At 37.4% G+C, this 16,668-nt stretch overlaps 1 protein-coding gene across 1 annotated transcript in view; it reads left to right on the forward strand.

The window, feature by feature from the left end:
* The first annotated feature begins 3,448 nt into the window (after nt 1–3,448).
* Nucleotides 3,449–16,668, forward strand: part of grm6b (glutamate receptor, metabotropic 6b) — a 91,501-nt gene continuing 78,281 nt past the window's right edge. The window contains exons 1-2 of the mRNA XM_061923905.2: nt 3,449–3,761; nt 7,503–8,083. Of these exons, the coding sequence (XP_061779889.1) occupies nt 7,559–8,083 (525 nt within the window). The 5' untranslated portion in view covers nt 3,449–3,761; nt 7,503–7,558. The remainder of the gene's footprint in view (nt 3,762–7,502; nt 8,084–16,668) is intronic.

A 16,668-nucleotide genomic window follows, 5' to 3' on the forward strand; every position in this document is an offset into this window, starting at 1 on the left:
TGCGGGGTAGACTGAAGACGCCGGCGGGCCGTTGTTTGGACACCCCTGGTACAGACAGCAGATTATCTAATAAACCACTGAAACAAACAAGAGAAAACAAAATAAATGCACTATTTGGCATCTGTGTAACATTAGCTGTTCAAAGAGCAATTCTAAAGACTGCTCTGTTATCATTCTTTTTTGTAAACTGTTTTTTTGTATTTAAAGCAGTGGTCCCCAACCACCGGGCCACGGCCCGGTACCGGTCCGTGGATCGATTGGTACCGGGCCGCACAAGAAATTTAAAAAAAAAAAAAGAAAAAGAAAAAAATATTTTTTTTTATTAAATCAACATAAAAAACAAATACACTTAAAATTAGTGCACCAACCCAAAAAACCTCCCTCCCCCATTAACACTCATTCACACTCATTCGCACAAAAGGGTTGTTTCTTTCTGTTATTTATATTCTGGTTCCTACATTATATATCAATATACTGTAGATCAATACAGTCTGCAGAGATACAGTCCGTAAGCACACATGATTGTATTTCTTTATGACAAAAAATAAAAAAATAAAAAATACCATCCCCCCCGTGGGACAAATTTTCAAGCGGCTACAAAAAGGTTGGGGACCACTGATTTAAAGGAAACAATGGTGAGTGACAGTTATAAGATGTCAATCAGAATAATTTAAATATACACATTAGGAGTTATCCTGAAATATTGGCTATCATTTTATTTGTGTGTGTTTTCATTGTAAACATTCCATAAGGTGGTGCTGTATCTCTTTGACAGTTTTTCACTTTTTTAAAATGTTCTCTTACCTAAATATAACTTTGTATCGCGAGAGCAATTTGATGATAGTGGGAAAAAAGCAAACAAAATGTAAGAATAAAATGTATATATGTACTGTATATAAAAATGTGAATACAAAATTGTTGTACCCTTCCAAGTGTGTGTGTGCTCTTTAACTATTTCACAACAATGAACCAGAAAAGTGAAAGGACAAACAAACATTAATACAAAAAACAATTGAAAATTCAAGATAAAAAAAAGTGAATCCAAATGCTGCTCCCTGTCCTTTCACATTGACTTATTTTCTCTAACGGCTTCCAAACGAACAGCAAATCGATTCTCATGTTGGAACCATTCAAAAAACAGGAATCATTTGCAACTGTCACATCTCTATCAAGACTGTAGAGTGGTATCAAATTATGTTATTATTATTGTTATCATAAACCAATTTCTAATTGACAGCAATGTTGCTGCTTCCGTTAACTGAAATCAGTAATATTTAAACATTCACCATTCCAATTAAGATTTTCCGATAACATATAACACTCTATATGTCATACGTTAATAAAGGGAATTACAGTAATATGTCAACTTGTGATTGGTTCTGTGACGGAGCTCTTTTCGTCGGGTTAACACACTTCACTTTACCCGCCAATGGGTCTGCTAAGCTCCGCTTTCAGGTCAGAATGACGAGGCTGCCGATTTGTGACAATCTGGTTGCTTTTTTGTTAGTTTTGCAGGACACAACCGGACCCGTTCATCACTCGACTGCGCAGTGCAGCGCTACCGCTCTCTCTCTTTGCTCGCCCACTCACTCACTGGCGTCAAAAAAAAAGATCCAAAACCTCCCTAATTGTTATAAAGCACACTGTTTGTATTAAACATGCTTCATTGATTCGAGTATTTGGTGAGCGCCGTTTTGTCCTACTAATTTTGGCGGTCCTTGAACTCACCGTAGTTTGTTTACATTTATAACTTTCTCTGACTTTCTAACACGTGTTTTATGCCACTTCTTTTTCTGTCTCATTTTGTCCACCAAACTTTTAACGTTGTGCGTAAATGCACAAAGGTGAGCTTTGTTGATGTTATTGACTTGTGTGGAGTGATAATCGGGCATATTGGTCACTGCATGACTGCAAGCTAATCGATGCTAACATGCTATTTAGGCTAGCTATATGTACATATTGCATCATTATTCCTCATTTGTAGCTATATTTGAGGTCATTTAGTTTCCTTTAAGTCATCTTAATTCAATTTATATCTCATGACACACTATCTGTTTGTAATATGGCTTTTAATTTTTTGCTGCTCCAGACAGATTTTTTTTTTTGTATTTTTGGTCCAATATGGCTCCTTCAACATTTTGGATTGCCGACCCCTGCCGTAGTCGATAAGCTTCTTCTTTTTCCCTATCTTCTTCTTATGTGGCATTCATCCTCCGCTGTTGCCATTTCTAATATAAAGTAGTGTAAAGTTCTTACTTATATCTGTCAGAAAACTCGCCATGAAAGCGCTAAAACATACCGGTGTAGTGAGTTTACATTATTCACCCAAGGAACTTTAGTTATTAGAGAGTTCCGGTCGGACGTTTTTTCACGGCACACATTTCCGGCGGATGAAGAGTTTAAGTAAAGTCTGAATGTCATTAAAACAGTTAGCTCCATCTTTTGACACTTCTTCCACTCCCGTCCTTGCACGCTACACCGCTACAACAAAGATGACGGGGAGAAGACGCTGCCGAAAGTGAGCCACGTAAATAAGACCGCCCACAAAACGGGGGCATTCGGAAGCGACTGTCGGAAAGCGGCTTGAAGATGATTTGTAAAACATAATCTATGCAACATTTTGACCAAAGAACCACCATTACATGTTATGTAGACCACAAGGAAGTGTTTTATATTTAGAAAAAAAATAAAAATAATACAGTATGACTCCCTTAATGCGCCCTATAATCCGGTGCGCCTAATGTATGAAAAAGATCCAAAATAGACCATTCATTGGCAGTGCGCCTTATAAGCCGGTGCATCCTGCGGTCCGGAAAATACGGTAATGTTCAATCCGCGGAAACATTTCACATACCTGAAGGTTATTGGATTATCGGTCTGACGTATATATCGGCCTGATATGAATAAAGTCGGGAGTTATTTTTTTCAAAAGGCACACAATTTTCTGACTCCTTGCGTGACTTGAAGCGTGATGGCGATTGGAACTTCTGCACTGTAAATCTAAAACAAGCAGCATGACATTGTTGGCAGGTGTGTGAAAGAAAAAGAGTGAGCAAGAGAGAGAGAGAGAGAAAGGCATGTTAGTGTGTGTGAGTATGAATCAAATCACTCATCTAATCTCTCAAAGTGACAGAGGTCCATCACAGTGGGGGGTTGGGAGAGTTTTGCATTTGCTTCATTTGTATGGGGGGAAAAAAAATGGCAAAAGTGGGCTAGTCCACCTAGTGGCTTCTTCACAGACGCCTGCACGATAATCCCAATCTGTGGCCATTAGTGCTCTGAGAGACCAGGCGAGGAGAGAGTTCAACAGTGAGAGTGAGTGAGATGGACGGAGCGGGAGGGGCAAAGGGAAGGGGGGGCATCCTGGACAGAGATGCTCACACCGAGAGAAAAGAACCAGCGAGAGCATGAGAGCTTTTAAGGGATTTGGCAGTGATTTGTAGAATCTCACTGCTGTGATATTGTGCTCTTTTTTTCCCCCACTCTCTCTCTCCCTCACACTTTTCTTGACTCTGCCATGACGACACCATCCGTACTCTAAAGATCCCAAAGTCAGCATTTCATGTTAGTTGTGAAGAATCACAGTTTTCCGTGTGCTCTGGTTATTTTTTCCTTCCTTGCAACGGAGATGATAAAGGACTTATCGTCGGCGTGGTGAGGAGAGCCTTGCCCCGAGAGGATAGATTCGCACCTGGGGAGGATGGATGCAATGGAGCACGTGTGATGGAGGAAAATAAAAGTGGTCCATGAAGAATGGACAGGTAAGTTGCTGATGTTGATATTGCCTAAGTACTGGCACAGAGGTGCAAAATGTGGCATGAGTGTTTTACAGGTTGATGGCAGAACTCGAACCATGACACCAATAAATAAAAAGTATATTTATTTATTTAATACATTATAATAAATTAAATGTCATATTATTTATGTATTAAAATGTATTTTTTTCTTTTAAAAACAGTAAATTTAAAATAATAAAAAAAACAGTAGAAAATGTCTTAAAAAAAATAAAAAAATGTGTTAAATTTTTTTCCATGTCAAATACTACAATCTCGTACACGACTGTTTTCATTCTGCTTGAAAACCATATAATTAATACAGGTTACAAATAATATAAAATGTTTTATTTATTTAATAAATGTATTTATACATTCATTAATATTTTTTTTAATACTTTTTCATATATATATATATATATATATATATATATATATATATATATGAATGAAAAAGTATCTTAAAATGTTACATTTGTTAATGGTAAATACTACAATCTCGTACACTTCTGTGTTTTCATTCTGCTTAAACCATATAATTGATACAGGTTACAAATAATGTAAACATTTGTATTTATTTATGAATTCATTAATATTTTATATATATAAAATGTTGTTAAATTGGTTAATATTAAATATTACAATCTCATACATAAATACAGGTTACAAATATACAACATTATATTTATTACTTCATAAATGTATTTGTTTTTCATCTTATTTTAGTTTTTTTTAACACAGTATAATAAATATTTATAAAATTAAAAAAAAACATCAAAAAGTAAAAATTATCTTTTAAAAAAATTGTTTAATTATTTCATTTTAAATATTACAATCTCATACACACTGAAATTACAGGCTACAAATATACAACATTCTATTTATTACTTAATAAATGAATTTGTTTTTTATTTCATTTTAATTGTTTTGACACAAAATAAATATATATAAAATAATATAAATATCAAAAAGTAAAAATTGTCTTAAAAAACGTGTTCAATTATTTCATGTTAAATATTACAATCTCGTACACAAATATATATAGGCTACAAATATACAATGTTTGTGCTCTAAGCTAAATGTTGTATCTCTTGGCTGCACTACAGAGATGTTTTCTGTTTTGCAAAATTTATAATGTTTACCATGTTGGGCTCTGAGGCACCCATGATAAAAGTGTCCTATATTTACTCATTGGCGCATGCCTTATGGATATTGAGGATTTTTCTTCAAGTTTTGCCAGGAAAAGGAATACATTTGCTATGCAATGCAGAAATACTAGCAGGCTACAACGATCAATTGCAAATCATATTTCTCAAACACCGGCACACATGTCTTAATGATATTCATACACCTATAAGCACTACAGTAAGTACACTTTCACAATTCAATCAATTCAGTAGAAAAAACGTCTTGAAACATCTGCCTATTCAAAAAAATAAACCTCCGTTTTTTAGTTTTAGGGAAGTATTGATTTATTACAGAAGGGGATCAGTCAAAAAAATCCATGATACTTTGTTCATTAAATCTAAAATACTAAAATTCAAAGATCTCAAACAGAATCCAAAGCACTTGTTTGCATACACTACACAGAAAGTATTTAGTCTGTTTGTAAGGGAAATTAAACGATAGAATAAAAAAAGTAAAGAACTTTAACATTTCACAAATATGAGCCAGTTTAAGTACAAACCCCAAAACCAGTAAAGTTGACACGTTGTGTAAATGGTAAATAAAAACAGAATACAATGATTTGCTAATACTTTTCAACCTATATTCAATTGAATAGACTGCAAAGACAATATATTTAACATTTCAACTGGAAAAGTTTGTTATTTTTTGCAAATATTAGCTCATTTGGAATTTGATGCCTGCAACATGTTTCAAAAAAGCTGGCACAAGTGGCAAAAAAGATTGAGAAAGTTGAGGAATGCTCATCAAACACTTATTTGGAACATTCCACAGGTGAACTGGCTAATTGGGAACAGGTGGGTGCCATGATTGGTTATAAAAGCAGCTTCCATGAAATGCTCAGTCATTCACAAACAAGGATGGGGCGAGGGTCACCACTTTGTGAACAAATGCGTGAGCAAACAGTTTAAGAGCAACATTTCTCAACCTGCTATTGCAAGGAATTTAGGGGTTTCACCATCTACGGTCCGTAATATCTTCAAAAGTTTCAGAGAATCTGGACAAATCACTGCACGTAAGCGATGATATTACGGACCTTCGATCCCTCAGGCGGTACTGCATCAAAAAGCGACATCAGTGTGTAAAGGATATCACCACATGGGCTCAGGAACACTTCAGAAAATCACTGTCAGTAACTACAGTTGGTCGCTACATCTGTAAGTGCAAGTTAAAACTCTATTATGCAAAGCCAAAGCCATTTTTGCTGAAATAAGCAGGGGCGTCCATGATAACGTTGCTTAGATGGCAACATATGTTGCTCCAAAACCTGTATGTACCTTTCAGAATTCATGGTGCCTTCACAGATGTGTAAGTTACCCATGCCTTGGGCACTAATACACACCCATACCATCACAGATGCTGTTTTTTTTAACTTTGCGACTATAACAATCCAGATGGTTCTTTTCCTCTTTGGTCTGGAGGACACGACGTCCAGTTTCCAAAAACAATTTGAAATGTGGACTCGTCAGACCACAGAACACTTTTACACTTTGCATCAGTCTATATTAGATGAGCTTGGGTCCAGCAAAGCCGGCGGTGTTTCTGGGTGTTGTTGATAAATGGCTTTTGCTTTGCGTTGTAGAGTTTTAACTTGCACTTATAGATGTAGCGACCAACTGTAATCACTGACATTGGTTTTCTGAAGTGTTCCTGAGCCCATGTGGTGATATCCTTTACGCACTGATGTCGCTTTTTGATGCAGTACCGCCTGAGGGATCGAAGGTCCGTAATATCATCGCTTACGTGCAGTGATTTCTCCAGATTCTCTGGACCTTTTGATGATATTACGGACCGTAGATGGTGAAATCCCTAAAGTCCTTGCAATAGCTGGTTGAGAAATGTTGTTCTTAAACTGTTAGACAATTTGCTCACGCATTTGTTCACAAAGTGGTGACCCTCGCCCCATCCTTGTTTGTGAATGACTGAGCATTTCATGGAAGCTGCTTTTATACCCAATCATGGCACCCACCTGTTCCCAATTAGCCTGTTCACCTGTGGGATGTTCAAAATAATTGTTTGATGAGCATTCCTCAACTTTCTCTTTTTTTTTTGGCCACTTGTGCCAGCTTTTTTGAAACATGTTGCAGGCCTCAAATTCAAAATGAGCTAATATTTGCAAAAAATAACATTTTCCAGTTTGAATGTTAAGTATCTTGTCTTTGCAGTCCATTCAATTGAATATAAGTTGAAAAGGATTAGCAAATCATTGTATTCTGTTTTTATTTACCATTTACACAACGTGCCAACTTCACTGGTTTTGTGTTTTGTAATACAACACAAGCAATCATATTTGTGCCACTGCAAACAAGAAGCATGGTAATAAACCTATTTTAAATGAGTACCTCTCATCCATAAAACCTGAGAATTTATATTGTTGTTACGGCTGTGTCAAGTTTTACAGCTCATTAATTCGAGGGAGTGTAGCTAATGAAGTTCCCAGGGAGTATATTTATGCATACTGCGTTGAAAGTAACACACTTGCCAATATTTATAACCTATTAAAAATGATAAGCTATAAGTCAATACCTCTATGAATGTCTCCAGGTGCCAAAGGTAGAAGGAGAGGCGCGGTGCTCCAAGTACCTCTGCTGGTCAGCATCATGACGTCAGAAGCTCTCTCTTCTCGTCGGTGCAGCTCGCTCTGGAACTGGTCCGGACTGCTGTGGCCATGGGTGCTGCTGGTGGGTCACCTTTCGGGCACCTGGGCCCAACAGGGCGTGCAGCCCCAGTCCATCAAAATCGAGGGCGACATCACCCTAGGAGGACTGTTCCCGCTACATTCCCGGGGGCCAGTAGGGGTCGCCTGCGGGGACATCAAAAGGGAAAAGGGGATCCATCGACTGGAGGCCATGCTGTACGCCATGGATCAGATTAACGGTGATCCTGACCTGCTGCCCAATATCACGCTGGGGGCCCGAATACTGGACACTTGCTCCAGAGATACCTACGCCTTGGAGCAGTCGCTGACTTTTGTCCAAGCCCTGATCCAAAAGGACAACTCGGATGTGCGCTGCTCTAACGGAGAGCCACCAATTATCCCCAAGCCAGAGAGGGTGGTTGGTGTGATTGGGGCCTCCAGCAGCTCGGTATCCATCATGGTGGCCAACGTGCTCAGGCTGTTTGCGGTAAGCTTTTTAAAAAAAAATTTTACTACCTACTTGTTTTGACCTTTGTTGATTTGGATTATAATCATACGGAGCCTGTAAAGGGACATGAGGGAAATTTTATCTTTTATAATTTTTTTTTTTTTTTTTTTGACATGTATCTTGTGCGCACGAGAAACTTTTTAGAAAGTTATAAAAAAAAAAAAATTCTCGAGATACATGTCTAAAAAAATAAAAATTATTATTATTATTTTTTTTTTTAGACATGTATCTCGTGCATGTCGATGCATGTCTAAAAATAATAATAATAATAATAATAATAATTATAAATTATTATAATTTTTTTTTATAACTTTATAAAAAGTTTCTCGTGCGCACGACAATGTTTCTCGAGTGCACGAGATACATGTCTAAAAAAAAAAAATTATGAAAAAAAATTATGAAAAAAAAAAATTCCCCCATGTCCCTTTAGGGGCTCCGTATAATCAGAATAAAACAGAGCACACATTTTTAGGCAAACTTGTATCAGCACATTTGTGAACAACAATATTTAATACAACAATATTATCGTACTATAATATGATCACTATATAAATAACTACAAAATATAATATCTGTAGAAATTGCATGTGAAGGATGAAAGGCCCAAACAGAACTGAAATGCTAAAAAGTTAGCATACTGACCAGTAAACAGTTAGCAAAAAATATGACCCAACAGTTAGCATGCGTCAAGTACCAAAGTATATGACTATGAGGTGTACACCTGCAAAATTAGCCCAAAAAACTTGCATTCTAATGTTAGCATGCTGAAATGCTAACATTACGCATATTTCAAGTACAAAACTATATGACTGTGAGATGAATACCTGTAAAATTAGCCCAAAAGACATGTATTTTAATGGTAGCATGCTAACATTAGCATGCTAACAGTACGCACACATCAAGTACAAAACGTTGTGACTAAGAGGTGTATACCTGCAAAATTAGCCCAAAAAACATGCATTTTAAAGTTAGCATGATGAAATGCTAACATTAGCATGCTAACAGTACGCACACATCAAGTACAAAACTATATGACTGTGAGGTGTATACCTATAAAATTAGCCCAAAAAACTTGCATTCTAATTTTAGCATGCTGAAATCCTAACATTACGCATATTTCAAGTACAAAACTATATGACTGTGAGGTGAATACCTGTAGAATTAGCCCAAAAGACATGCATTTTAATGTTAGCATGCTGAAATCCTAACATTACGCATATTCCAAGTACAAAACTATATGACTGTGAGGTGAGTACCTGTAAAATTAGCCCAAAAGACATGCATTTTAATGTTAGCATGATGAAATGCTAACATTAGCATGCTAACAGTACGCATACGTCAAGTACAAAACTTTATGACTAAGAGGTGTATACCTGCAAAATTAGCCCAAAAAACATGCATTTTAATGTTAGCATGATGAAATGCTAACAGTACGCACACATCAAGTACATAACTATATGACTGTGAGGTGTATACCTGTAAAATTAGCCCAAAAAATATGCATTCTAATGTTAGCATGCTGAAATCATAACATTACGCATATTTCAAGTACAAAACTATATGACTGTGAGGTGAATACCTGTAACATTAGCCCAAAAGACATGCATTTTAATCTTAGCATGATGAAATGCTAACGTTAGCATGCTAACAGTACGCACACATCAAGTACAAAACTATATGACTGTGAGGTTTACACCTTTAAAATTTGCCAAAAAAACTTGCATTCTAATGTTAGCATGCTGAAATCCTAACATTACGCATATTTCAAGTACAAAACTATATGACTGTGAGGTGAATACCTGTAGAATTAGCCCAAAAGACATGCATTTTAATGTTAGCATGATGAAATGCTAACATTAGCATGCTAACAGTACGCATACGTCAAGTACAAAACTTTATGACTAAGAGGTGTATACCTGCAAAATTAGCCCAAAAAGCATGCATTTTAATGTTAGCATGATGAAATGCTAATGTTAGCATGCTAACAGTACGCACACATCAAGTACAAAACTATATGACTGTGAGGTGTATACTTGTAAAATTAGCCTAAAAAAAGCTTGTATTGTAGTAGTAGAATGCTTACATGCTAACGTTATCATGCTTACGTGCTAAAAGTACACGTGTCAAGTACCAAACTTTGACCGTGATGTGTGTAACTGTAAAGTAAGCCTTAAAAAAGCTTGTAGTCTGTTAGAAAGCTTACACGTTAACATTAACATGCTTATATGCTAACTTTTAGCAAGTCATTGATTCGCGCAAAACTTGGTGACCAGTGAAGTTGGCACGTTGTGTAAATCGTAAATAAAAACAGAATACAATGATTTGCAAATCCTTTTCAACTTGTATTCAACTGAATAGACTGCAAATACTAGATATTTAATGTTCGAACTGAGAAATGTGATTTTTTTTTTTGCAAATAAAATGGATGGTTCCTTTCCTTTTTGTTCCGGAGGACACAACGTCCACAGTTACCAAAAACAATTTGAAATGTGGACTCGTCAGACCACAGAACACTTTTACACTTTGCATCAGTCCATCTTAGACGAGCTCGGGCCCAGCGAAGCCGGCGGCATTTCTGGGTGTTGTTGAAAGGTGACTGAAGTGTTGTGAGGTGGTAGCAGGGGTGTATAATGTAGCCCGGAAGAGTTAGGGATGCATGGGATTCTGGGTATTTGTTCTGTTGTGTTTATGTTGTGTTACGGTGCAGATGTTCTCCCGAAATGTGTTTGTCATTCTTGCTGGGTTTTGGTTCACAGTGTGGCGCATATTAGTAAGAGTGTTAAAGTTGCTTTATACGGCCACCGTCAGTGTAACCTGTATGGCTGTTGACCAAGTATGCCTTGCTGTCACTTACGTGTGCAAGCAGAAGCTGCATACAACATGTAGCAGGGCTGGCACGCTGTTTGTACAGGTTGTAGAGGGCGTTAAATGCTGTGCCATCGCGGCACACCCTTATTATTATTGTTAGGGTGAAAATCGGAGAATATTTGCCCCGGGAGATTTCTGGGAGAGGCACTGAAATCCGGAAGTCTCCCGGGAAAATCGGGAGGGTCGGCAAGTATGCAGCTGAGCCACATCAGAGTTGTCAAAGAGCTGCAGGTTGCCGACCCCTGGTCTAGTTAGTCTCTTACGTGAATGAGCTAAATAATATTATTTGATATTTTACGGTAATGTGTTAATAATTTCACACATAAGTCGCTCCTGAGTATAAGTCGCACCCCCGGCCAAACTATGAAAAAAAACTGCGATTTATAGTCCGAAAAATACGGTATATATGTATATGTATATATGTATGTATGTGTATATATGTATGTGTATGTGTGTATGTATATATATGCATATGTATGGATATATGCATGTATGTGGATATATACATATATATATAGATATATATCTTCTTTTTTGTCTTTTTTACTATTTATATTACTATATCATTGTGTATGCACCTTAGGGGATCTGCTCCAATTTCGTTGTTCTTTGAACCTGTTCACTGTAATAATGACAATAAAACTCTATTCTATTCTAATCATTATGAATGACATGACAAAGGATGTTTTAAAAAAAAAATGCTAACACGTAAATAAAAGTCTGCTTACAGCGGAGCCAATGGGAGGTAGGGATGTCCCGATCCGATATTTGGATCGGATCGGCCGCCGATATTTGCCAAAAAATGCGTATCGGCAAGGCATGGGAAAATGCCGATCCAGATCCAGTTAAAAAAACAAACTCCGCTCCGTGTTTTCCAACGCACCTATTTAAATAATACATTCCACTTTTCTGCTGCTCCCTAATTTCCGTTCCGCATTTTCCAGCACACCTTCAACACATCCACAGATCTGTGGATTCTCAAGCAGTTGCTTTTAGCTGCTGGCATTACACGACAGGCTCTTCTCACTCTTTTCTGTCTCCCTCTCACAGACAGCAAGCGCACCTTCTTACACACGTCACATACTGTCATGTCATATACGTATACGTCCTCCCCGAGCAGAGAGGTAGCAGCATGGCTAACGTTAGCTGTGATGCTAGCGCAGCCGTGTGACCAACGTTCTCTCTAAGGTGCGCGGTTGTGCAATTGCGTAGTTTAAACGTCCTCTGCGCATAGCAATTATATGCCACGCACAAAATCAAATAAGAAAATAAGCGCATAACAATTTTCGACACACGGACACGACAGAGAAAACAGTTTTCGTCATCATTGTTCAAATATTGTAACGTCTGTCGAGACGCTTATCTCCATTCGGTGCCACACGCCCACACCATCAAAATGCCGAGGCAAAAATTTCCACATCAACACCGTATGAAAAAATTAGTGATTTTTTTAGTTGTGATTTCCTTCTCTGCATGAAAGTTTAAAAGTAGCATATATTAATGCAGTATGAAGAAGAATGTTTTAATGTAGACATGCAAGCCTTGAAAGAAAATTTTGAAAATCAAGACTACATTTCCTGCAAATGGGTGCATTTCTACCCTATATTTTAACTTTAGATTTATTCTCATATCAAACTCTTTTGGCTGTTTTTTTGACACTTACATCTGGCGCCACCCTCCACACCCTGGATTATAAATAATGTAAATAATTCAATGTGATTATCTTGTGTGATGACTTTATTATGATGATAGTATATATCTGATAGTATATATCTGCATCATGAATCAATTTAAGTGGACCCCGACTTAAACAAGTTGAAAAACTTATTGGGGTGTTACCATTTAGTGGTCAATTGTACGGAATATGTACTTCACTGTGCAACCTACTAATAAAAGTCTCAATCAATCAATCCAAACACATAGAATCATCATACTGCTGTGATTATATGCATCAAGTGTTCATTCAAGGCTAAGGCAAAATATCGAGATATATATCATGTATCGCAATATGGCCTTAAAATATCGCAATATTTAAAAAAGGCCATATCGCCCAGCCCTAGTTTCAATGATGCCATTTCTGTTTGTCATGTATAATTTTGTCTATTTTGTGTTTATCCTTGAATAAACAGGTCAGTTTCTTGTTACCAACCATTGTGTATTATTCAAACTCCCCTAATTCAGCTGGCTAGTTGTTATCAAGAGTACTAAAACCCTTTTCAACATGATTCTGACAACTAAGTAGGCTAAATAACTTTAAACTTTAATACATGCTCAGATAGGCCAGTATCGGTATCGGATCGGAAGTGCAAAAACAATATCGGTATCGGATCGGAAGTGCAAAAACCTGGATCGGGACATCCCTAATGGGAGGTCCTCTATTACACCCACAAAACCCAATTAAAAAAACATCTAAAAAGCGCTAGCCATACTCTATTTACATTTTGTGACTTGAATATTAACCAAGTATTAATGATTTTATAAGCGCTAACGCAAACAAAGTGTTTATAGTTGCGCTGTGACCATGAGCTTTTGTGCCAATGTTGACATGATCGACTAAACAGCTGCTTCCTTGTTTCCTTGCTCTTCAAACCTTATTGTAGATCATAGATAATGCCTCTCACCTGGATAATAGAAGGATGAGGATGCATTCCGACAAGTTGGTACGCTTTGACAGCCAATTTAGACCCGGCAATGGCAAGAACGACGCAAAAAGAGGCTTGGTTACACCCCCCTTTTCTTCGCCAGGATTATGAGACATTTTTCATCTAAATGATAATATATGAACATCCCAGCAATCGGCATCCTAATGACAGCAAACATTGTACAGTAAGTGATGTTTTATTATGTTTGTTGGCTCTGCAGTGAGTAATAATCAGTGCTATTGTTAAAAAAAAGCAAAGGTTGTGATGCGTTTTAGAAATTAATGCGCTGCGTATGCTTAAAATGAGCAAAATACCTAAATATTAAATGATATTATATATGTGTCTGTTACTACATTACATATATACTTCCATCATGTATATAAAAACTCAATGGAGGTGTTGGGATGCTTTTTTAAGGGCTTTATAGGCAGAATAGGGCGGCTCCCATCGGCTCAATTGTAAGCAGACTTTTGATTGCATTTATTTGTTTTTTAGAATGCATTAAAAAAAATACATTCGTCGTTATGTCTCATAGAAGAACAACATAAACATGATAAAACATCACTTACTGTATACAATGTCTGCTGTCACTAGGATGTTCATATAATCTCATTTAGATGAAGAATGACTCATAATCCTTGTGAAGAAACGAAAGTATCTTTCTGTGTCGTTCTCGCCATTCTCGGGTCTAAATTGGGTGTCAAAGTGTACCAAATTGTCGGATTACGCCCTCGTCCTTCTACTATCCAGGTGAGGGGCATGATTTATGATGTACAAAAAACTTTCACGAGCAACGGAAGCATCTTACCATTCGATGATGTGAACACAGGCACACGAGCTCGTGACCACGGCGCCGCTATAAATAGTTTGTCTGCGTTAGCACTTATAATAACAATATCACTAATACTTGGTTGATATTCAAATCACGAAATGTAAATGGGGTATTGTTGTCGCTTTTTGAATGTTTTTTATTGGGTTTTATGGTCGGAATAGAGAACCTCACATTGGCTCCGCTGTAAGCGGACTTTTATTTATGTTTATATACGAGTTAGAATTAGAGATGTCCGATAATTTCAGCAGTCCGATATTATTGGCCGATAAATGCTCTAAAATGTTATATCGGAAATTATCGGTATCGGTTTCAAAAAGTAACATTTATGACTTTTTAAAACGCCGCTGTACGGAGTGGTACACGGACGTAGGGAGAAGTACAGAGCACCAATAAACCTTAAAGGCACTGCCTTTGCGTGCCAGCCCAATCACATAATATCTACGGCTTTTCACACACACACACACACACACAAGTGAATGCAATCATACTTGGTCAACATTCATACAGGTCACACTGAGGGTGGCCGTATAAACAACTTTAACACTGTTACAAATATGCGCCACACTGTGAACCCACACCAAACAAGGATGACAAACACATTTCGGGAGAACATCCGCACCGTAACACAACATAAACAACAGAACAAATACCCAGAACCCCTTGCAGCACTAACTCTTCCGGGACGCTACAATATACACCCCCGCTATCACCCCCCACACCTCAACCCCGCCCCCCAACCCCGCCCACCTCAATCTCCTCATGCCCTCTCAGGGAGAGCATGTCCCAAATTCCAAGCTGCTGTTTTGAGGCATGTTAAAAAAAATTATGCACTTTGTGACTTCAATAATAAATATGGAAGTGCCATGTTGGCATTTTTTTTCCATAACTTGAGTTGATTTATTTTGGAAAACCTTGTTACATTGTTTAATGCATCCAGCGGGGCATCACAACAAAATTAGGCATACCGTATTTTTCGGAGTACAAGTCGCACCGGAGTATAAATCGCACCTGCCGAAAATGCATAATAAAAAAGGAAAAAAACATATATAAGTCACACTGGAGCCCGGCCAAACTATGAAAAAAAACTGCGACTTATAGTCCGAAAAATACGGTAATAATGTGTTAATTCCGCGACTGTATATATCGGTATCGGTTGATATCGGAATCGGTAATCAAGAGTTGGACAATATAGGATATCGGCAAAAAAGCCATTATCGGACATCTCTAGTTAGAATGTATTAAAAAAAATACATTTGTCGTTATATCTCTCATAGGGATTGTGAACGACAGGCAAAATTCCAAAAAAGTGCAGATCCCCTTTAACAGAATACAAATAAACATATTTCTTTAAAATAAGTCTGTCCTGCTTAACATAAAACATAATCAATTCCGTGTGCAGCTTTATGATAGAGCAGGTCTCCAACTTTCATCACGATGAAAACTACTGTGACAAGAGAGGTGAGATAACTGTGTTTTATTAATGTTACTGGCAACATTTTAATTGTGCTTTGTTTATGAAGGAGAGCTCCACTGCAGTGTTTTTTTATGCTATATTGTGTTAATTTGTCATTTAATAAAAGCATCACACACACTCATAACTCATTAATGCGGAATAAATGAAACGGCACTCATAGTTTAAACCACGTACATCGTCGCCAACCAAAAGATGCAAACTGGATGTGTAATATAATCTTTGAATGACGACGTGTGCTGGACCTATGACCTACTGCACGCAGTGACAAAACAAACGCTCACATAAATATTGCGCTTATTGCAACCATTGACAGAAAGCACACTTCTAATATAACTTGTGTACACTTACTTTAGTTATCTGCTGCACTGACAAGATGCTTGCTCGGCGCGTGTTGGCCAATGTAGCAAAACCGGCGAGTGATGATTTACCTTTGTCCTCCAACGTTACGGACATGAATACAGAATAATCTGCGCTTTGCGGCGCGAATACTTGTCCAGTCCGAAAACGTCGATGTTCTGGATGAACTAGGATTTGTGTTCTAAGTAATGAGTATACAGTCGTGGTCAAAAGTTTACATACACTTGTAAAGAACATAATGTCATGGCTGTCTTGAGTTTCCAATAATTTCTACAACTCTTATTTTTTGTGATAGAGTGATTGGAGCACATACTTGTTGGTCACAAAAAACATTCATGAGGTTTGGTTCTTTTATGAATTTATTATGGGTCTACTGAAAATGTGACCAAAT

The sequence above is a fragment of the Nerophis lumbriciformis genome, linkage group LG28 (assembly GCF_033978685.3).
Source record: "Nerophis lumbriciformis linkage group LG28, RoL_Nlum_v2.1, whole genome shotgun sequence".
In the NCBI taxonomy this organism is placed as follows: domain Eukaryota; kingdom Metazoa; phylum Chordata; class Actinopteri; order Syngnathiformes; family Syngnathidae; genus Nerophis; species Nerophis lumbriciformis.